The sequence below is a fragment of the Henckelia pumila genome, chromosome 1, assembly GCF_033568475.1.
Source record: "Henckelia pumila isolate YLH828 chromosome 1, ASM3356847v2, whole genome shotgun sequence".
NCBI classification, from domain to species: Eukaryota; Viridiplantae; Streptophyta; class Magnoliopsida; order Lamiales; family Gesneriaceae; genus Henckelia; species Henckelia pumila.
In genome coordinates, this window is record NC_133120.1 from 2,770,783 (window position 1) to 2,794,352 (window position 23,570).

A 23,570-nucleotide genomic window follows, 5' to 3' on the forward strand; every position below is an offset into this window, starting at 1 on the left:
GTACTGCAATAACTTATTTATAATGTGGGCTGCTAACAGCTTAGGGCCCATTAGTCATAAGTTCAAGCCTGACAAGCAAAGACCGCATGTTCAGAAATTAATATAAAATTCATCGTGACTCAGATTGATAAACCGATTTCACCAATGTGTACAGAAACCATTTCTGCATCTTTTAAAGTCAAGATAAATTTTTCTGAATCCGAATTCAGTGATTTCCAAAAATGCCCATCCCTATGTCATTTTAGGAAATCTTACTCCTCTACTCTTAAATAAGAAGTCCCACTTCTTTGTTCATTAAATTTAACTCTTTAAATTTAACTATCTCAACGGGGATTAAAAATCCATTACTCTGTGTGACCCTCAATGGTTCAGGGATACAGCTAGCCGTGGGCTCACAACTCCTTGTGACTCGGAACAACAATTTCCGACTTGCCCATCGAATCATGGTAAGAGCGCCTAGCAACATCGCCCCATGATTCCCTAGGTATCACTGATAGTGCCTACAAGAACCAATAGATTTTGGTTAGCGTACAGTACGGTCCCTTCATCCATATATCCCGATCGAATCAACAACCATTGGTAAATCGAGAGTCGCTCGAGATTCGATAACTATGCAATACATCTTGAAGATCAAATAGTGACATCGCATGTGCTACTAAGAAACCATTTCTTAAACACATCATGTACTCTGGCCAGAGATTCGTCACACTAATATCTCCTCAGATCGCATAGGATATCCACACTCGCAAGTATGTGGTGAATCCTTGACAACAAAGCATCGACTCCTATATGTGTTGTAACTGTACCCAATCCCGACACCTGATGACCCAAATAGAGTCGGTAAACGAGTCAAAGCACAGTACTAGCATATAGAGTCTCAATGATGTTTCAAGTAGTAAGGACTAATGGTGTACAACCAAAACCGCAGACTTTGTCCACTCGATAAGTGATAACCACTTGGAAAGTCCGGATAGGGTAGTTCGATCATTCATCGTATGAATATCCATTTGCATGCTTCGAACATCTCTATGTTCCTTACCAATGAAACGTGGTACTCTGCATCGCAAATGCTAGTCTCAAACTCGAGCGATCCTTATCCTTATTAACGGACGGCTCAATCGACTAGGAACAGTTTAGAATATACAGTGACTATAAGATGTGTTTCATGATAGTCATCCCCATGTACTACCACATCTTACATACACTATAGTATATTCAAGGTCTTTATCAAAACAACAATAGTATATCACAATATAACAATATGAAGAAAGATAAAGTCATTGCCATTAATAAAAGTGTAAATTATATTAAACAAAAGATTGTTTATACAAAGAGTCATCAAAGCCTTTAGCCACAAGTTGGCTCACCGGGCACCCACTCTTTCAATAATCTTTATGCATTACTCAAATAAATACTGATAAACATTCAATATTCATAGCAACAAAAGCAAGTAAATCACATAAGAGCACTTAAACAACTATGTGATTTCAGGATAACTCGAAAACCACCACGTTCTCGAGTTGTTCTACCTGGCAAGAATAATGTCAACTCATACCTTTCCTCGCGATTCAAACATCTTGAATCTGTTGTCAATGCTGAGTATCTCAAAGCTAGCCAAATCAGTCATACAATGCTGCTCATTTCAATCAGTGCTACTTGAAGGTATTCTTGATTCAACTTCAAGCACTTCAAATCATTCGAACTTAAACTCGTCGATTCAACTTCGATAATCTTCACTTCAAATCTGAAATGGTTTATAACATAGCTAAACATCAATATTGTAGTAGCCCGTAACCAAAATCAGTAATTGAGGGATTAATCATAATTACTTGTGTATAGTTCGAAAGCTCCGAAGGTGAGTTCAGAAGCTCCGATCAGGATCGGAAGCTCCGAACAGGATCGGAAGCTCCGATCGGTATTACGTCAGGCATGACGTGTGGCAAGATCGAAAGCTCCGATCAGGACCGGAAGCTCCGATCACCCCTATCCGGAGTCAACAAGTGATATTTTGACACGTGGCAGATCAGGATCTTCGGAAGCTCCGATGGCAGGATCGGACGTTCCGATCGAGGTTCGGACGTTCCGATCAAGGATCGGAAGTTCCGATCGTTGTCTATAAATAGAAGGCCGAGGCTTCACTTTCTATTGACCATTTCCGAGTTCTCCTTTCCTTCTAGTCCTTTTGGAGCTGTTCTAGTCTTCTTAGGCTTGGTCCGGAGGTCGGCGAGGCGTTCGGTAGTCGTAGCGGAGTTGTGCCCAAGTTCTGGAGGCATCGACATCAAAGGGCTAACGACGGACGAAGGTATAGCTTTTGCTTCCTATAAATATTTAGGAGTATGCAATAGCTTAGTTAAGGCTTTTAGAGCACTTTAATGATAGTAGTATCATTTGGCAGTGTAGAGCAGACTATAGGCGTGGACCTAGAGTTGGTAGAGCTTGCACTGTTTTGAGGTACGAAAGTACTGTTCGAGATATCCTGACTGAGTATGCATGTATTATGTGACTGCATGATTTATATGCCATGATATTATGCTGCATTCATTTGCATCTTGTTGTATCTCTTTCGAGATGTCTGTTAGTAGGGTTGTACCCTATCCTGTTAGTGGATTGACTTCCATCGATTTGGGTCCAGTGTATCCACGGTTATCTCGGTATGGGAGCCACCTCCTGAAGCGACGGCACAGCGTGCTACATACCAGGGCCCGGTCTGTCTCTGTTATCTGATCCTTGACCTCGAGTCTATAGGGAGTTCACTTTGCATGCATGCATACTCATACTCTCGTACTGAGCGTTTTATGCTCACGTCTCGTACTCTGTATTTTCTGGACACCCTATTCCATGGGGCAGGTTTGCGATTGGACGAGGAGGGTGGATCCAGGAGGGGCTAGTCAGTGGTTGGCCAGCTGGAGCTTCGCTTAGGTTTTATTACTGTTGTTTGGGTTTATACAGCTATTCGATTTGGTTGTATATTATTGGATAAATTACAGATTCCTTTACTTGGGATTGTATAATGTTTATGGTTTCCGCAGTTTTATTCTGATATCTGTTTTATTAAGTTAATTGCATGCCTAAGTTTCTGTTTAGTAGGTGATCCGGGTAAGGGTCACTACATTTATGGTATCAGAGCATGCAAAAGAATTCTTGGGATAGAGAGCATTCCTGTTGTGGATGAATTTCCTGATGTGTTTCCTGATGAGATAAATATGTCAAATCTCTGAAACGATCAAATCAGTGGTATCAAAATTCCAGGTAGAGATGGTATCTAAAGTCCACATTGGGCATTAAAAAACTGCCAGTGGTATCAAAATTATTACGACATTCTTGCCAGATTTTGGTCGGGACATTATAATTGTATATTTAAAGCGCAGAGTCAGGTTAAATTACCAGTTCTGTAATTATCCTAATGATATTTTTGAAGGAAAAAAAAACGATATTTTTGAAGGAATAAAACAGGACATCGTATTTTAAATTCATTAAATTTATTTGTACAAGAGGTCAGATGCCTAAGTTGCCTTTGAGAAAATGGGTAGCGATTTACCCAGTATGGGTGTGTGTAGGTCGGGTTTCTAATTTGCACTTGGTCAATTTTTAAGTATTGGATTTCATAACACTCGAGGAAATCTTGAGATCGGACTAGATCCGTGTGTAATAGGGTAGCTCGGGAATACGTTTGTCCGTAGATATATGCTACACAAAAAATAAAGGGGTGCAATTTAACCCGGATTGGGACCATAAAAACAAAAAAACAAACAATAAACACACGACGAAAAACATGATCATTTACGGAGAATATTGTAGCAGCCCGACCCGGGCAATGGTAAATCTCAAACGACCACATAGGGCCCCTAATATGAAACATGTTCAGTGATTAAAAAAAAAACAAGAAACAGTTAAGGGGCGGAGTCATCATGTTGCTTGGAGCTCTGATTGGGTTTTTTGGGTCTCTCTAGCTCGGTCTCCTCCTCATCATCTTCATCGGGAATGTCATCTAAAGCCTTAGCACAATCTAGGAAGAGGGCAGGGTGTTCGGTCTCCAAATACCCATTAGCCCGGAACTGGGCCAAAAACTCTTTGAAACCCTCGTCAAAGAAGGCAGCTAGTTGCCTTCACCGCCACTAGATCGCCAAACTTGGAGGAATTGAAGAACTCCTCATTCCCGAGCTCTTTGGCAGTCTCTAGTTGAAACGACCCTAACCTCTAGTTTAATTAATTAAATGAGAAAAAGGAAATTTTGGGATATTATTATTATTATAATTATTTATAGAAATTTTTTTAAAAAAATTTCGCCATGACCTATCTGTAAATACTTAAATCCGACCTGTCTCATTCAGCAGTTCAAAATAGAAAGATAGACCACCAATAATTAAAACAAACATAACACGATAACACAAATATCCGAAGGAAATTAATCCCAACATCAAGGAAAGAAATACGGATAACGAGTTTACATGTCAAGGAACAAGGCAGGGAAACACATCCTGCTAAAACAACTGAAAAATAAACAAGTGTAAGAAATTCTTTATTACAGACAACTCATACTAAAAAGTAAAGGGAAGCAACGGTCATGGGTGTGCACTGCCAAAAGTTGTCAACCCTGTTGATCCTGCCCCTCAGTCACTGGGTAAGCATCCTCACCTGCACCAAGCATATGTAGTGAGCCTAAAGAATCAACAAAAATATGGGGTGAAATAACGAATAATAAATATACATGCACACACAATTAAAAATATCACATACTGAAAATACATTGTCTTTTCCTAACTGAATCTCTAGAAAAAAGGAGTACTTGAAACATTGCATGCATGACTGAAACTAACTTACTGAAACTAAACGCAAACTGAAAGGGGCATAGCAAGTCCGAACATGTGAACAGAAAAGAATGACTGAGAACGAATAAACTGAAGTGTAAACTGATAAACTGAACTGTGAACTGATAAACTAAACTGTGAACTGATAAACTGAACTGTAAACTTAGATCATTGATTGTAACCCTCTATTTTTATTGATCAATGACTACAGTATACTATGTTGGCAAGACACCGAGATCTCTCCCGACGAGACATTGCCCCTTATAACTGATTTGGTAGGTGTTCCAAGATTTCTTCCGACCGCACACTACCCGTCGTTTTGGTAGGGGTTCTGAGATGTCTCTCGGCCGCACACTACCCATCGTTTGGAAAGTGAGTTAAGGCATCCTCCAACCGACATTGCCCATCTTGGCACAATAAACTCTCCGTTAAAAATATTTTCTTTCTTGACTTGACTCGAAGACTTCGACTGAATTCAAGAAAATGACCTTCTTTACAAATATTTACTCGATACTCAAACAAATGAAGTAGGATGGTTAACATGGATGGTGATTTAGGTGGCAAACCATAGCTAAGAATCTATACTCTCCTTTTTGGCACTTAGGACGAATCCCGAGCAATCCACTTGTAAATGTTTATAACATACTCATTTCTTTATCAAAACAAATTACGTTTGAAAACACAGTCCCCATGCCCTCTATACTTAACTAGAAGGCCATCCTCGAAGTATCTTTCTTAACCAATAATCCCTGGCAAGTAAGTTCTCGGGTAGCACACTTAACACCTAAATTCTTGCCCCTTAATATTCAATAGCCTAGAACTTAACCCAAAACTTAGCCGAATTAGTTCCCTTTGAAGTGACATTTTCTTAGTATCCTAGGCTAATCTCGAACCCTTCCCTTAGCCAAAACCCGAGTATAACACTGCCCTACTCGACCATAATTGGACAGCCCTTCAATCCGGTGGAAATTTTTTTGTTCGAAATCCTTTTGCCCTCTATGACACCTAGACCTTGATCTCCCATGGCCCAACCCTTGAACTAGGACTGTGGGGACCTCGGGTTGCTAATCTCGTTTTAGGGCAGCTAATGATTAATTAAACAATTAATCAAACAATTAAAGAATAATAAATCAAGAGCAGAAATTTTTTTTTTTTTTTTAAATTTCAGAGCCTCGCTCGATCGGGCAAAGTCAGCCGATCGAGCGAGCAAAAATATCAAATTCTCGGGTCTGCACAAACATTGGCCTCGCTCGATCGGGCAAAATCTACCGATCGAGCGGGCAATAAAAATCACATTTTCTGCCCAAGAATCACAAGCCTCGCTCGATCGGTAACTTTCACCCGATCGAGCGAGCTACCCTCTACTCAAAATATGCTGCTGATCTTTGCTGTCAAATAGTGGAACCATAGCATGATTTCTCAATCAAATTCAAGTCTAAACATATAATAAATTCTGAGAACATGCATACTTTCATATACCAAGTTCCTATCATCAAATCATACATGTATTACATCAAATGAATAGCTTAAGAGATATAAAACTACAAGCTATTCAACATAGCATAAACAACTTCAAATCTTAAGTTCTTGCTATGTTTGATGTTATCACTATACCAAGCTTTAACTTATAAACCCGAGTCCACACTTGCTACATCTCTCTCCCGAGCTATCAATGTTTTCTCAACCAAGCTCCTTTCCCACCTGTTGCAATGCACACATACAAAGCAAAGAAACAGCCGGATAAACTCCGGTGAGAAATCATTCTCAGTATAATCGACATATAAATGCGTTAAATAAATTCATATCAACTCTAAGCATATCAACTCAAGAATAAAGTAAAAATAACGCATATATCGACTCAAACTTCAAATCAAGACTCAATTTATATAGCTCGCCTATCTCAAGAATTAATTCTTATCACTTCATTGCCATCAAGATTCGTAAACGATCTTGACATGGATATCCATCTAACGAGTTCGTAAACGACTCGCAAATAAGGTTAACCGCAACCTTGGCATAGAATCAACTCAATATACAATCATATCAAAAGCAATAAAGATCCACTACCTGTGATGGATCGACAATAACATAAGTTCTACCTCAAGAACAAGTATTTAAACAAGTATGTGATTTGTTCGGGATAACTCAAGAATAGTCGTTCTTGAGTTTCACAGTCCCTGACTCGCGATGTTGTCATTATACCTTTCATTCTCGAGTTGACTATGTTTCACATCTGTATAGGAAGTACAACAACTCCTACACCTGATCATTCAAACCTCAAACCATCTTCAATCTTGATCACTTCTTCTTCGGTTTCAAGTTGAGGTTCTTGAGTCAATAGTCTCCTCTTAAACTCTGAAACATATCATCAAAACATACATATCAAACTTCATTTTATTCAATCATTTCAGAATTGAATCAAAATCATCAATATAGATCCAATCAACATCATTTCAAACTTCAACTTCTTCTTATTCGGTATAATTTGGAGTCTTGCATCGTTCGTCTTTCAAATGTGACTGAAACTGGGAAATATAAATGTTATGTCATCGCTAACATTTCACTAACATCTCAATTCAATCTTTGGTTATCAAAACTGATCCTAAAACATCAACCGACGGCGTAGCGATTAAAAATCGGAAACCGACTCGGTATCAAATTCATTATGAACTTCTTATCAACTTCTAATCACTTCATATCATTCATACTTCAAATATCAGCAGCTATAATCACATGTTAACAAGTCAAAGCCATGCTGAAACCATGACAAGTTCGTTTCTTAATTCATTTTCAATCCGACTGCGATATCGAACGGCATACGACTCAAAAACACAAACATCAAGTCATAATCTGATCTCTACCAAATTTCGTTCTTCAAAACATGACGAGATAACAAAATACTTACATCAAATCAAAGGCCTCGTCGCAAGGATTCCAAAACATCTTTTGGAATCAAAATCGGACGAGCGGAACAAAAGTTACGGCGATTTGAACAAATCGAATTCAAAGGAAAAGAAAGAGCTCTCGGCTCTCTGTTCAGAAATCTTCAATTTTGCTAAAGGAAGTCTGATTTCTCCACGTACACATGCTGATAATCTTAATCTAAATCGGATATGTATTGCATAATTGCAATTTAGTCCCTCAAGTCTTCATTAATTTCAATTCAGTCCTCGGCCTTCATTTTAATTAAATTTCAATCCAAAATAATTTAAGAATATTAGAATTAAAATCGAAACTCTAAATATTCCCAAATTAAATATACTCGGATTAAAATAAATTAAATTCGGATTAATTAAATAATCCCGGCCGTTTGCACTTTAGCCCTTGCAACTTCGATATTTGCAAATCAGTCTCTGATTGGGTTGTATCTTCAAATTTTATCGTCGTTAATTCCCGAAACATGGAATTTAATCTTAAATTCCATAAATATTCAAATTGAATATTTATTCTTTTAATTTAAGAATTCTCGAAATTTAATTCTCAAAATCCATAAATTCTCAAATTAAATATTTTTGGCTCGGAAATTAAATCTATAATTTCTTTCACTTCTCAAATCGATATTAACCCATAATATGGAATTTAATTCTCAAATACCATAATTAATAATTTAATATTTTCGGGTCTTACAATTCCTCCCCTCTAAGAAATGATTTCGTCATCGAAATCGTATTCATCCAGAATATCAAATCTAATAGACTGAATGATTATCTGAAGTGATTCTCACTTCAATTATCACTCTGCATTTCGTATCTCACTTCATCTTTCAATCTATTGTCAGATTATTACTTCGAATCTGCTTCTATTCTCTTGTAATTAGTATCTATTCAGTTGTACTTTAAGTCATTGAAACAACTTTGTTCTGAGCTGTTTCTTTCTTCGATCAAAGATTTGTCGAATAATCGACTTAACTCAGAATTTCGTCAATATCTATCTCATCTGAATAAAGTACATACGAAGAATCTACTGATACTTCTTTCACTTAGATACTGAACTTATCCAGCTGAAAAGAATACATTCGTTCCATGAAATCATCAATTCTATCTGACATTTCATTCAGTGAAATTCATCCTTTGGGACGACTTGATTCTTTCTCTATATCATTCTATACAGAGTATAGAAATAAATCAAGTCTACACTGTTATTCAGTTCATCGCTTCAAGATTAGTATTCAACTTCATATTCTGAATCTATAAATTAAACTTTGCCCTTTCTCTATTCTGAATTGAATGATGTTTCAAGAATAACTTTTCCACTTAACTAATCAATTTCAGCTTCAAAAGTTATATCTATCATTCAATTACTAATTCTGGTTCATCTTCTCTGCTTTCATTCCATACAGATTCATATTCATCATCCTTGTGTTTCTCAAATCACATCTGATCTGCTGACAACAAATCATGTCTGATCTGATATCATATACTTCAGTAGTATCATTCCAATACAAAGAAATCTGATTTCTTTTCATCATATCATTATCTCAAAATTGATTCATTAGCTGTTACAGGAATTATAATCATCAAGTGGCAACACATCAAGACAAGTAATACCGAATCAGGTATCAAAGTTCTGAGAATATTCTCAATATCCGGAAAATCAACTCAGATAATCCATCAATCGACAAATGGTATAATGCAATCACATATAACCAACTCTCAGAACATCAATCAATCAATCGATGCCACATCTGTTGAATAATTCTAAAGTCTTAATCCTGACAATAGATTGTAATCATTCCTGTAATTCATCATATCTCTATCTTCTTCACAGATCTGAATCGATAGTTGTTATTCACATCTCATACTGTGTATTCTACAAATCTGATTAGTCTATTCGGATTATTTCGTAATCAGAGTTTATGCTGTATTCACAGATTTCAACGTATTCAGAACTGTTGATAATCGGTATCATATTAGATAAAATTTCATTCTCGAAATTCAATTCATCTTCTCTGATTATTCTTCCAATTCAAGGATAACATATTGTACCTAAAAAGTACTCAAAGTCTTCGAATCATCTGTATTACAATGTAATAGTAAACCCAATGTTTCAATCTGAAACATTATTTCTTGGCTTACTATTCGTCTTGCAACAAATCTAATCACAATTCAGTGATTTGATCATACAGACAAATTATCGTATACAGTATTTCAAATCAATATGTTTTTAACTACCATCTGTTTACATCATATAAACGGCTTCATCTTGGTAGTTTCACAAATTACTCTTTCAAATCATGATCTCATTTCAATTTCTGGAGTTTCTAAACTATCACTGAACTAATCTGGTCAGCGATTTTCAACTTCATCAGAAACTCTCTGTACGTTTAACTTCAAAAACGTACTAATTCGGTTACTTCTATTTGCTTTATCTTCTGATAAAACAATTATTGGATGAATCTCAAATTCATTGTTGTGCATTTTCTTCATAATCTGATATTTCTTTTCGGAAAGATCAAGCACAATCAGATAATCAATCATAATAGAATTCATTCATTCTGATCTGAGGCTTCAATTCATATCTTCATCTGGCATTCTTTACTGAATTCTCATCGCTTCAGTTACTTTCTGTGTTTATTTCATCCTCTGAACAGTTCTGGCTTACTTCCAATCAAAAATCATTCTGATTGAGGATATATTCATCTGAATATTTAAACCAGAATACACAGAAATCTAAAATCAATTCATCAGATGTCTATTCCATTCCTCATTTCTATCTCTAAGTACAGACAATTCATATCATCTAATCCAAAAATCATGGATCAAATTCAAGCTCTTCTATCAGTTACGAGTCAAAAATCTTAACATACGCTGAAATATCATCAAAGGATCAATAATTCTCAAAATCAAAAGAAATAAATCAAGATTGAGAAAATCCCTCAATCAAGGTCATCCAAAAATCAAATCGTCTGGATAAAAAACTCTGCAAAGTGAAAACAACTCACTTGCATCGCACAACTCAGAATGAGTGAATCAACACAGGCTCTAAACGAAAGCAATGTGCCATGAAAGCCAATCAATATTCAATCATTTCAAGAATCATATTTCCAATTGATGTAATCGATTCAGCATAATCACAGAAAATACTCAACTGTAACTGATTTTCATATCATCGTCTATCTTCTAAACTTCAAAATCAAAATTCAGTTCATAATCTCATCAAGTCGGTAATTCATAAATTCATCAATTCACTATAGAATTCCAGTTCACAACTGAAACTAAAGTCGAAATCTTACTTGAATATATCTGTCATCTCTATTAATCGGCATATCTATCAATGCTGATTTAGATCTTGAACATATCTAGTGCACCGACTATACTGATTTTGGAATATTTCTGTAATCAAATATCATATATATCAAACCGAAATCACAGAATCTTAATTCGAGATTCTATACCATATCAACTTATTCATATGCACGTTATGTTCTTGCTGATCTAATTTTATCGCTTCTTATCATCAATTCTTCTATTAATCTGTATTCAAATATTGTATCATAATCTATCATGCAACATAAACAGATATTTCAATACGAACAAAAATCATCTTCATTTTCAGTTCATCGAAGCAATAGTTCCATTCTTCCGTTCAATTCACACAGTCTCTTTTCTGATACAGAGGTGATCATATAATAATCTTTCAGCTATCATGAATCTATTGCACCAATAATTAAACAGGTTAAAACAACATAAATTTGTTACCTGTACTTTCATTCTCAAGTGCAATTTCATTCTGATTCTCTGTATACTTCTGGAATAGAAATTGTAGTTAAATACGTGTTTTTCTCACACACCGTAGCATCTTTACTATTTCAGTCATTTTGCTTCATCATTCAACTTCAGTTCTAGTAACCAAGACTATGTCTTTCATAACATGTTTCAGTCATCAGCATTTATTCAGGCATAATCTTCCAATTCAAGCCATAATGAAACAACTAAAACCCAAGCTTCATTATTATCATTTACAATTCAAAGAATCATAATAGGCTTGAAATCTAGCAATGCATGCTTTCCTATTCAAAGTACTCTTCTTCTGATTGGTATATTCTTCTTTTTCTCATCATTTCTATCTGTTGTGTCAAAGAATTGTTAATTAAAACCTTATTCTAAGCACTTACCAACAAATAAATATACCTCAATTCTGTCAGAATTTCTTCATCAAAATCTATCAGCTGATTTCTAGTCTTGAAGTTGGTAGACAGTCAATCTGATACGTCACTCATCTGTCTCTTTCAGTTATCTGAACGATTAATCAGTTCTTCAGAACAACTTCTACCTGCAATACATCTATCCATTCGCTGATATTCTGTTCTGTTCAATCAGAGATATTTCATTCAGCTGAGCAATAATACAGTTCTGTTCAATCTGACCATACCATTCTGTTTAGTCTGGCCATACAACTCTGTCAGTCTGGGGTGCTTACATCACCCAAAGAACAATATTCTCTTTGATTCTGTGTGCTTACATCACCCGGGGAAATTCTTATAATAACATCGATAAGAATTCGAAAATTTACAAATCAGTAAATTAATCAATTTAATTTCAAAGGTAGATCAAGAGCACATGCAATTAGTACATCATCGAATCAAATACTGCATAATCATGCAATACTATAAATGCATATGACTCACTCTACCCCGCTCAGCTTCTATCTCATTCCAAAACCTACGCTCTGATACCATCTGTTGTGGGGACCTCGGGTTGCTAATCTCATTTTAGGGCAGCTAATGATTAATTAAACAATTAATCAAACAATTAAAGAATAATAAATCAAGAGCAGAAAAAATTTTTTTTTTTTTTTTTAAATTTCAGAGCCTCGCTCGATCGGGCAAAGTCAGCCGATCGAGCGAGCAAAATTATCAAATTCTCGGGTCTGCACAAACATTGGCCTCGCTCAATCGGGCAAAATCTACCGATCGAGCGGGCAATAAAAATCACATTTTCTGCCCAAGAATCACAAGCCTCGCTCGATCGGTAACTTTCACCCGATCGAGCGAGCTACCCTCTACTCAAAATCTACTGCTGATCTTTGCTGTCAAAACGTGGAACCATAGCATGATTTCTCAATTAATATAATAAATTCTGAGAACATGCATACTTTCATATACCAAGTTCCTATCATCAAATCATACATGTATTACATCAAATGAATAGCTTAAGAGATATAAAACTACAAGCTATTCAACATAGCATAAACAACTTTAAGTCTTAAGTTCTTGCTATGTTTGATGCTATCACTATACCAAGCTTTAACTTATAAACCCGAGTCCACACTTGCTACATCTCTCTCCCGAGCTATCAATGTTCTCTCAACCAAGCTCCTGCCCCACCTGTTGCAATGCACACATACAAAACAAAGCAACAGCCGGATAAACTCCGGTGAGAAATCATTCTCAGTATAATCGACATATAAATGCGTTAAATAAATTCATATCAACTCTAAACATATCAACTTAAGAATAGAGTAAAAATAACGCATATATCGACTCAAACTTAAAATCAAGACTCAATTTATATAGCGCGCTTATCTCAAAAATGATTCTTATCACTTCATTGCCATCAAGATTTGTAAACGATCTTGACATGGATATCCATCTAACGAGTTCGTAAACGACTCGCAAATAAGGTTAACCGCAACCTTGACATAGAATCAACTCAATATACAATCATATCAAAAGCAATAAAGATCCACTACCTGTGATGGATCGAAAATAACATAAGTTCTACCTCAAGAACAAGTACTTAAACAAGTATGTGATTTGTTCGAGATAACTCAAGAATAGTCGTTCTTGAGTTTCACAGTCCCTGACTCGCGATGTCATTATTATACCTTTCATTCTCGAGTTGACGATTTTTCACATCTGGATAGGAAGTACAACAACTCCTACACCTGATCATTCAAACCTCAAACCATCTTCAATCTTGATCACTTCTTCTTCGGTTTCAAGTTGAGGTTCTTGAGTCAATAGCCTCCTATTAAACTCTGAAACATATCATCAAAGAATACATATCAAACATCATTCTATTCAATCATTTCAGAATTGAATCAAAATCATCAATATACATCCAATCAACATCATTACAAACTTCAACTTCTTCTTATTCGGTATAACTTGGAGTCTTGCATCGTTCGTCTTTCAAACGTGACTGAAACTGAGAAATATAAATGCTATGTCATCGCTAACATTTCACTAACATCTCAATTCAATCTTTTGTTATCAAAACTGATCCTAAAACATCAACCGACGGCGTAGCGATTAAAAATCGGGAACCGACTCGGTATCAAATTCATTATGAACTTCTTATCAACTTCTAATCACTTCATATCATTCATACTTCAAATATCAGCAGCTATAATCACATGTTAACAAGTCAAAGACATGCTGAAACCATGACAAGTTCGTTTCTTAATTCATTTTCAATCCGACTGCGATATCGAACGGCATACGACTCAAAAACACAAACATCAAGTCATAATCTGATCTCTGCCAAATTTCGTTCTTCAAAACATGCCGAGATAACAAAATACTTACATCAAATCGAAGGCCTCGTTGCAAGTATTCCAGAACATATTTCGGAATCGAAATCGGACGAGCGGAACAAAAGTTACGGCGATTTGAACAAATCGAATTCAAAGGAAAAGAAAGAGCTCTCGGCTCTCTGTTCAGAAATCTTCAATTTTTCTGAAGGACATCTGATTTCTCCACGTGCACATGCTGATAATCTTAATCTAAATCGGATATGTATTGCATAATTGCAATTTAGTCCCTCAAGTCTTCATTAATTTCAATTCAGTCCTCGGCCTTCATTTTAATTCAATTTCAATCAAAAATAATTTAAGAATATTAGAATTAAAATCGAAACTCTAAATATTCCCAAATTAAATATACTCGGATTAAAATAAATTAAATTCGGATTAATTAAATAATCCCGGCCGTTTGCACTTTAGCCCTTGCAACTTCGATATTTGCAAATCAGTCTCTGATCGGGTTGTATCTTCAAAATTAATAGTCGTTAATTCCTAAAACATGGAATTTAATCTTAAATTCCATAAATATTCAAATCGAATATTTATTCTTTTAATTTAAGAATTCTCGGAATTTAATTCTCAAAATTCATAAATTCTCAAATTAAATATTTTCGGCTCGTAAATTAAATCTATAATTTCTTTCACTTCTCAAATCGATATTAACCCATAATATGGAATTTAATTCTCAAATTCCATAATTAATAATTTAATATTTTTGGGCCTTACAAGGACCTCGGCCACCCCTTAGACTCGCACGACCTTTGAGACCGACCCCTCGATTCCAAACTAAATTCCCAGCTTGACCAGCCCCTGTCCTAAGCAAATTTCCCAGCTCGAAGCAACCCTGTCCCTAGCCCATTCCCCAGTTCGAAGAAGCCCTGCCCCAAGGCCATTTATCAGTTCAAATCGGTCCCTGCCTAATCCAAATCCCAGCTCGAAACCAACCTCTTTCAAAACCCAAGCACCCAACCTACAATCCATTTGCCTCAACCTATGCTAGCCCTTTTCAACCAACCTAGGTGCTACCTGAAAGAGTGGATGCCCTGCTAGCCAACTTGTGGCTGAGGGATTTCATGACTCTTTTTGTAAACAATTTTTTTAAAAAGTAATTTACACTCTTATTTGGCATTTACTTTATTTTTTGTCATATTGTTATGTTGTGACGTATTATACGATGTTTAGATAAAGACCTTGAATATACTAGAGTATATGTAAGATGTGATAGTGAATATGGATGACTATCATGAAACACATCTTATAATCACTGTATATTCTAAATATGTTCCTAGTCAATTGAGCCGTCCACAATAAGGATAAGGATCGCTCGATATTGAGACTAGCATTTGCAATGCCGAGTACCATGTTTTATTGGTATGGAACATGGAGATGTTCAAAGCATGCAAATGGATATTCATTGGATGGATGATCGAACTACCTTATTCGGACTTTCCAAGTGTTTTTCACTAATTGAGTGGATAAGTCTGTGGTTTTGGTTGTACACCATTAGTCCTTACTACTTGAAACAACATGGCACTACAAGAAAAACGCAAAAAGACAACGGATTTTATCCGTTGTCGTAGAAGGTGAAAAACTGTTGTAACTGATGGTGTTGTTAAAAACACGCTCAATGACAACGGATAAAATCCGTTGTCTTTTACCACAAAGACAACGGATTTTCCCTACGACAACGGATAAAATCTGTTGTCTTTGAGGTCAAAGACAACGGATTTTATCTGTTGTCTTTGAAATCAAAGACAACGGATAAAATCCGTTGTCGTTGAGCGTGCTTTTAACAACACCATCAATTACAATATTTTTTCACCCACTACGACAACGGATAAAATCCGTTGTCGTTTTCCATATAAAAAACAAAACAAAATTACAAATAATATACAAATTTCAATATTATAAATAAATCAAAATTTAAAATTTCAAAAATAAAATTTAATATACAATTTTTTAGTATTACAAATCATTCGAAATTAAATTATAATGCAATGCACACTACAGAAAAATACAAAAAAAGTTCAAATCAAATGATTAACGGAAGCCGATAACACTTTCTGACTTCAGAATCTGGGAAAAATCGGACAGAGACTAGACGAAGATGTCCCTCCAGAAAAACCACACTTGTACAGTTTTCACTAGCTACATAATCCACATCCGGTGCCCATGAAATTTTAGAAGAATCGATGTAATTCATCGTTTCACCATATGATAAACTCAAGAAACCTGTCCCATTGAAAAAACAAAAATCCTAAATTATAAGAGCACATGACTAAATTATTTCAGGACTTGCAACCAGTTTCTATCTTATCTCTTTCATGTTCTCTACTCTGTTCTCTTATACCTGAGTATAATTCAACATATAACGGTAAATTTCAATGGCCAGCAAAAACAAAAGACACGAAATCCCAAAAAAGAAACAGTAAAAGCAAAAGATCATATAATTAGGTATCAACTTCCATGAGTGATGAAAGAATGAGCAGTGTCATCATTATATTACAGAGAAGAGAAAGCAATTGAACATATGGATGTCCACAGCCAAAAACCATTACAATAGCGGTAAAAAACTATAGATGATATGCATCAAAGTCAATCCTGGGTGCATCCTCCACCCTTCCTATTATAACAATTATCAAGCAGCCAAAATCATGGCTTTCGTTAGGAGAAGATGAAATATATATAACAACCTACTTGCCAATGAAAGTAAAAAAGTAATCAGATTCCAGTATTCTACAGGGCAAGGGTTTGCAGTTTATCAACATGATAGGGATCCAATGCATCGAGGGTCTATACATAGTTGGGAAAACTATAAAGACCTTATTACCTTAGAGAGAGGGATAAAAATGAACAAGCAGCAGAATCATCTTAAAGTATGCAAAATAAACATAGAAGAGAAAAACATGAAAGGAATGATATAGTGCTGTCACGAGAATCTGTAATCAAACCAAACCAAATACAGGGGAAAATGATTTACCTGCATCTTTGTAAGCAATCCTTTCTTCTCTTCCTCTAGTTATCTGATCTAGCTTCTAGGAAATTAGAGATGAAGGTATAATAGAACAGAATCATGTTAAAAATTTAAAAACAACAATATCAGGCTCAAAAATAAAATATCAATCATTATAGATGTGCATACCTGTGCAGCTTGATTTTTTGAGAGCTCTTCACCTGAAGTCATGTATCATAGCATGGCGTCTGTCTCTGACAACAGTAGCATAGCAATAAGAATGCGAAATTTATTCGGGAAATTTGCAACTTTTAAAAAGCACGATTTGACCCCGTAGTTTCTTGGATTCAGAACATAATAGATCAGATTTCATGAGATCTTGGGCTAACATCCAGGGAAGTTTCCGGTTTGTTTCCGTCGGAGTTAGAGCGGTGATGGCGGCTGATTGGCGCTGGTCGGTAGTGAAAAATAATAATAATACAGCAACTATACTAACAAAGATTTTAAAGAAAATAAACCTTACTCCTTCAAGTGGACTCGAACTAAGCTCCATGGCAAGGTCATAACAACGAAGATTGTTATTAATCTGTCATTGTCAAAATCTATCAGAAGAAGACAATCATAAAACAAAAAAATCAACATTTAGTTGTTGCTGCAGCAAGCTGAATCACAATTATGAAGTGTCATAGACACCCGTTTCATTCAGAGTATAACCGCATATACATGTTTGCACGGCCCTAACGAATAACTCCAAATACTCACAAAATTATATATGTGTATGCGATGTTCATAAATACCTCGTGGAGGCGATAAAATTGGCAGGAAGAAAATCGAAAAACTCTGGACAATAATGAGAGGCAACAAATCTACCAAGAAGATATAAAGGAACAAAATGATATCACACAAATCATTCATGGAATGAGCTTTCACCAAGTTATTAAAAACTTTTGAATATAAATTTCTTGTGAAACACTGAAGAAACATGCTAGCTGAAGTTAAATTTTCAAGAAAACATCAAACACAATCCATAAGAGTTTCCAAAAGGGCATATCATACAGATTGAATAGTCTTATTATAACTCGTACGATAATTGTCGTATATGACCGAAATTCTGAAAATAAGGAAGTATCTTCAAATTCATGAAATGTAATCCCAAAAAGAAAATTATTTGCAAGCTCAAAGCCAGATATTGTCCATCGTACATAACAAATACCCAAACTTGTCAATATTTAATCAAAGTGGTAAATACGTACATTCGAGATCAACCAAAATAACAACTTTCAAATACAAAAACCGGAAAAGAAGAGAATGAAAACGAAAAAAAATAGAAAAAACAATGGAGACCCAAAATCTCGAGCAAAACAATGCATCTGCACATAATCTATTTCAGGTTCGTTCATATGAGGTCTAAGACAGAAGGAAAAGTACGTACTATATAATATAATGAGGTCATAGCTTTAATTGAAGGCTTTGAGCACACAGGAACAGACAGGCAAATCAACCTCGGCACCGCACATGCTGCTCGCCCCTCAGCCACGGCCTGGAAACCATTCCCGACAACAGCATCACTCATATCCTGCAAGATATATTTTTATTTCCAAACCAGGCATGAGATTTGATATTCATTTTTCCAAGCCCAATGCAAACTCCCTTGCTGCTTTACTGAATCTTTAACTAAGATTTGACAGATGCATCAGATGCCAACCTGTTCACAAAAGAAAAACACGATTTAACAAAACTACTGAGGTGCTGTAACATTGGAAACTAGAACCAGAGCTTCACGGGCAAAAAGAACAAACAAAATTGCTTGGGTGTCCAGTGTACTCCGCCATTTGATCAAGCCTTACATAGAGCAGCTCTTACGTCTTAGCTTAGAACCCAAGATAAACATGGAGGAGTAAAAAAACATGGAAATCAGCTGGAATCAAAGCAATAAAAATGAGGGCAAACAGAATATTTATACATATACATTTGCCTCAAGCACTACTTATGGAAAGCCCACATAGCAACATCCTTCTAAACTAAAACTCGAACAGAATTCATCTGTTGTCTATTACCATATTTGTTGTAGTGATGTGTATGGATAGACTGACCAATCAAAATATGGTGAAAAGACAAATGATTTATCACCTGTTGGCTGAAGATGCAAATATGGGAGATGCTACATGGAGTCCCACCATGGAAGCAGATGATAACTCCATCCTGATAATCAGTCAAGTTAAATTCACCCAGAATAATTCTGGGTAAGAAAATAAGACAACATAAATATTATATAAAGCATAAGAACTTTTCAGTAGGGTTCCTTCCAGTTATTGAAACATTGGTAATTTGTTATCTAATAACATGGTTTATTATTTGGATTTTAGCCACATCAATTTGTGTCGTAAGAACTATTAAAAGGTGTGAATTCTGTATACCTGGACACATAATAGGGCACGTTCCAACTAAGGTGGGAAACTCTTGAAGGCCACCGTCATCCTTAATGGCATTATTATCCACATTTTCCCATTTTCTAGTGGTTGCTTTTTCGGTAAAGGTATTCCTCGAGCTATTAGGATTTGGGTGTGAAGTTTTGGAATTTGTAAAGGGTTTGTTGGCAGAATTAGAAAAAGAAGAAGAAAAGTTTTGTGCTTTGACTTGCTGGCGGGGTTGAGGATTCCTTTCATCCATGATTGAAAGCTTGCCTTCGGAATATATTTTTTCAACAACTTGTAGTCGTCTACCTCTGCAACAACCATAGCACAGACTTTAGAATCCTGGTTTTCTGTACGAGATGCTCGAGCTGCCATTAGCACGACAGTATTTGCATCAACGCCTTTTGCAAAAACGAGTAAATTTACAAGAAATGCTCAACTTTTTTGTCTTGATCTTCACATCAATATTCCAATAAAAATGACTAAAACATGGATAAAAACATGCAAATCATATGATCATAGTTATATTTGACCGATCTATGTATAATTAATTATTCACATATAGAAACTTAAATATATGTATCTTAGATAAATATGCACATCACAAAGTTGAGATGTGAATATTCTTCATTGCTACCTTGCGAAATCTTCAATTCCCACAACAATCTTGTTGGCTACTAAGTTGAAATTCTATTATCTCTGTCATTTCAGAGACATCGTTCATCAGACGCTAGAATACTAGTGACACATCCTGCTAGATCTCGAGGATCAGATCCTAGCTAATGTCACACAGATCAGACAACTGATGTTTCCTTGCTAATGTCCATTAGCATTTCCAACTACTCGTCGGATCCAACCACAAAGGTACACATAGATGCCCTCACTTAACCGAAATGTCCGGTCAACAATCTTCACTATTGTTGTTCAATGGAAAACTCTCACATGAAACAACAACATGATCCTTTCCTGACCTATTGCTATCACTAAGCAATTGATTGGATCAATATCAGTTTCCTTCTTAACAAGAATGCACTATACTGGAAACTATCAACTCCCTTGCTTGTCTCCACTGTCAAGTTAGCACCTAACTTGATCATACAAGTCAATTGCAATCTTTCAATAGATTCGTCTCTGGCAAACCTAGAGATTCTAAATCATCCAAATTGTCAAATGCTCTGAGATGGTATCCAGTACTCATCCCATAAGCACTACTCCAAAAATACTACTCCAAGTATTTCTTAATTGCTACATCCCGATCAACCCTGATTGGCTCAACCAATCGAATTCGTCGATCTACTTAAACTCGCACTTATCAGATCAGGCCATCACTGATCATCCAACCTACATGGCTCGTTCAATAACCATGACTCAGCTGCCACAAAGAACCATTTCCAAACGGTGTCAGATCACGGTACATAAGTAGTTTACTTGGCACAAGTCCTGCGCCTTTTCAGCACTACTAACCGCTGCTTCGTATTCTGAACTTAACCATCCTAACTCTGACAGAGTTACCCAATAACCACTAGTAGTCACTAGCACAGATCCCCTGCCACCTTCGGAATAGAAAGAATTGGAGCACTGGTCAGTCTCCTCTTCAGATCAACAAAGCTAGCCTCACAATCTGAAGTCCAAACAAAAGGCGCATTCTTCTGTGTCAGTTGGGTAATCGGCTTGGAAATAGATGAGAATCCCTCGATGAATCGGCGGTAATAACCAGCTAAACCCATGAAGCTTCGGATCTCAGGTACTGATGTCGGTCTAGGCCAATTCATAACCGCTTCAATCTTGCTGGGATCGACAGAAATCCCATCACCTAAAATGATATGACCGAGAAATAAGACTCGATCCAACCAGAATTCACACTTAGACAACTTGGCAAACAACTATTCAACTCGCAAAATCTGCAGTACGGTCCTCAAGTGCTCTGCATGGTCAGTACGGTTCTTCGAGTGGACAAGAATATCATCGATAAAGATAATGACGAACTCATCTAAATAACGCTGAAAGATACGGTTCATCAAACCCATAAAAACCGCTGGAGCGTTAGTCAAACCGAATGGCATGACTATAAACTCGAAATGACCATACCTCGTTCTGAATGCGGTCTTAGGAACATCTTCCTCTTGCACTCTCAGCTGATGATAGCCTGACCTCAGATCAATTTCAGAATAGATAGAAGAACCCTTCAGCTGATCAAAAAGGTCATCTATTCTAGGTAAAGGATACCTGTTCTTGAATGTAGCTTGATTCAGTTGACGGTAGTCAATACAGAGTCGCATAGAACCATCCTTCTTCCGAACAAACAGAATAGGAGCACCCCAAGGCGATACACTAGGTCTGATGTATCCCTTGGCAATAAAATCCTCAAGCTGCTCCTTCAACTCTCTCAGTTCAATAGGTGCCATACGATAAGGAGCTTTGGAAATAGGTTGAGTACCTAGCACCAAATCGATGCTGAATTCAATCTCTCGAATAGGTGGAAATCCAGGAACATCTTCCGGAAACACATCAGCAAAATCTCTAACCACTGGTAAATCTACCAAAGCTGGGCTAGATTTCAGTACATCAACCACATAAACCAAAAATCCTTCTGCACCTCTCTGTAAAAAACGAGTCATAGATAACACTGAAATCAAAGGAATTCTAGAACGAGAACCCTTACCAAAGAATTTCCACTCGTCTGCCATTTCAGGTCTGAACCTGACAACCTTCAGAAAACAATCAACTGTTTCCCTGTACTTGGTCAAAGCATCTATACCGACAATACAATCAAAATCTGACAGTCCAAGCACAATACAGTCGAATTCTAACAAATTTCCTTCAAAACACAGTTCACAGTTCCTGACTAATCTGACAGAAAAAATTCCTCCACCCAAGGGTGAAGTAACAACTACTATAGTAGGCAACAACTCGGTAGGCAAAGCATGCAATAACACAAATTTTTCAGAGATAAAGGAATGGGAAGCACCTGTATCTATCAACACATGAGCAGAATGATCGAAAATCGAACAGTTACCTGCTATAACATTGTCAGGTGCTTCTTGAGCCTGATCCTCTGTTATAGCAAAGACTCGTGCCTGTTGTCTCGGAGGCTGGTTTGCACTAGTATTACCTCCCTATCTGTTCTGCTGCTGCTGAGGTTGGAAAGAGTGAACTGCAGAAGACTGCCTCTCAGGCTGAGCTGCAGGTCTAGCCGAACTCCCACTCTGAGCTCTATCTCTGTTACGCTGAGGGCACACCTTAGAGAAGTGTCCCGGTTGCTGACAGGTGTTGCAGTTACCAAAGACTCCCACACACTGATCGGGTAAATGTCTTCCTCCACACTTGCTGCAGTACAAGGATGATGATCCAGAACTCTGCCCTGAACCAAACTGTCGGGAACCACTGGAACTAGACGAACTGTTCCCCTACCTTTTGAACTGTTTACCTCTTGCCTTGTACTGATCCTTTCTGTTTCCCCCACTGCTACCACCTTCATACCTCTGCTGGTGGTTCTGATGCTGAGGTGGCTGGTTCTGATACTGAGATGGTTGGTTCTGATACTGCCTCTGCTGCTGAGGTGCCACCTGATTACCTCTTTGCCTCCACAAGCCTGCTTCTGCTCCCTTTGCGTGATTCATGGCATCCGCAAAGTTGTTAGGCCTGTTGGTGTTCACCAACGTGAAGACATCGGGGTTCAAACCATTGATAAACTGATCGGCCTTTGCTTCTTCATCTCCGGCAATTAGCGGTGAGAAACGCAACAAACTATCAAACTTGTCTACGTACTCTTCAATGTTCAAATTCCCTTGCCTCAGATTTGCAAACTCTGCTCCCTTATCTTTGCGATACGAGATAGGAAAAAACCTCTTATAAAACTCAGATTTAAAA

At 36.8% G+C, this 23,570-nt stretch overlaps 1 protein-coding gene across 1 annotated transcript; it reads right to left on the reverse strand.

Annotated features, from left to right (window-relative positions):
* Window positions 1-15,119: 15,119 nt before the first annotated feature.
* Window positions 15,120-20,062, reverse strand: LOC140877950 (uncharacterized). The gene is made up of 9 exons (XM_073281552.1): window positions 19,704-20,062; window positions 19,417-19,488; window positions 19,069-19,156; window positions 18,719-18,991; window positions 17,805-17,872; window positions 17,476-17,540; window positions 17,314-17,368; window positions 16,394-16,565; window positions 15,120-15,303 (listed from the first exon to the last, which is right to left on the reverse strand). Exons 6-9 carry the CDS (start codon window positions 17,515-17,517, stop codon window positions 15,120-15,122), a joined length of 453 nt encoding a protein of 150 aa, XP_073137653.1. The 5' UTR covers window positions 17,518-17,540; window positions 17,805-17,872; window positions 18,719-18,991; window positions 19,069-19,156; window positions 19,417-19,488; window positions 19,704-20,062.
* Between the last annotated feature and the right edge of the window lie 3,508 nt (window positions 20,063-23,570).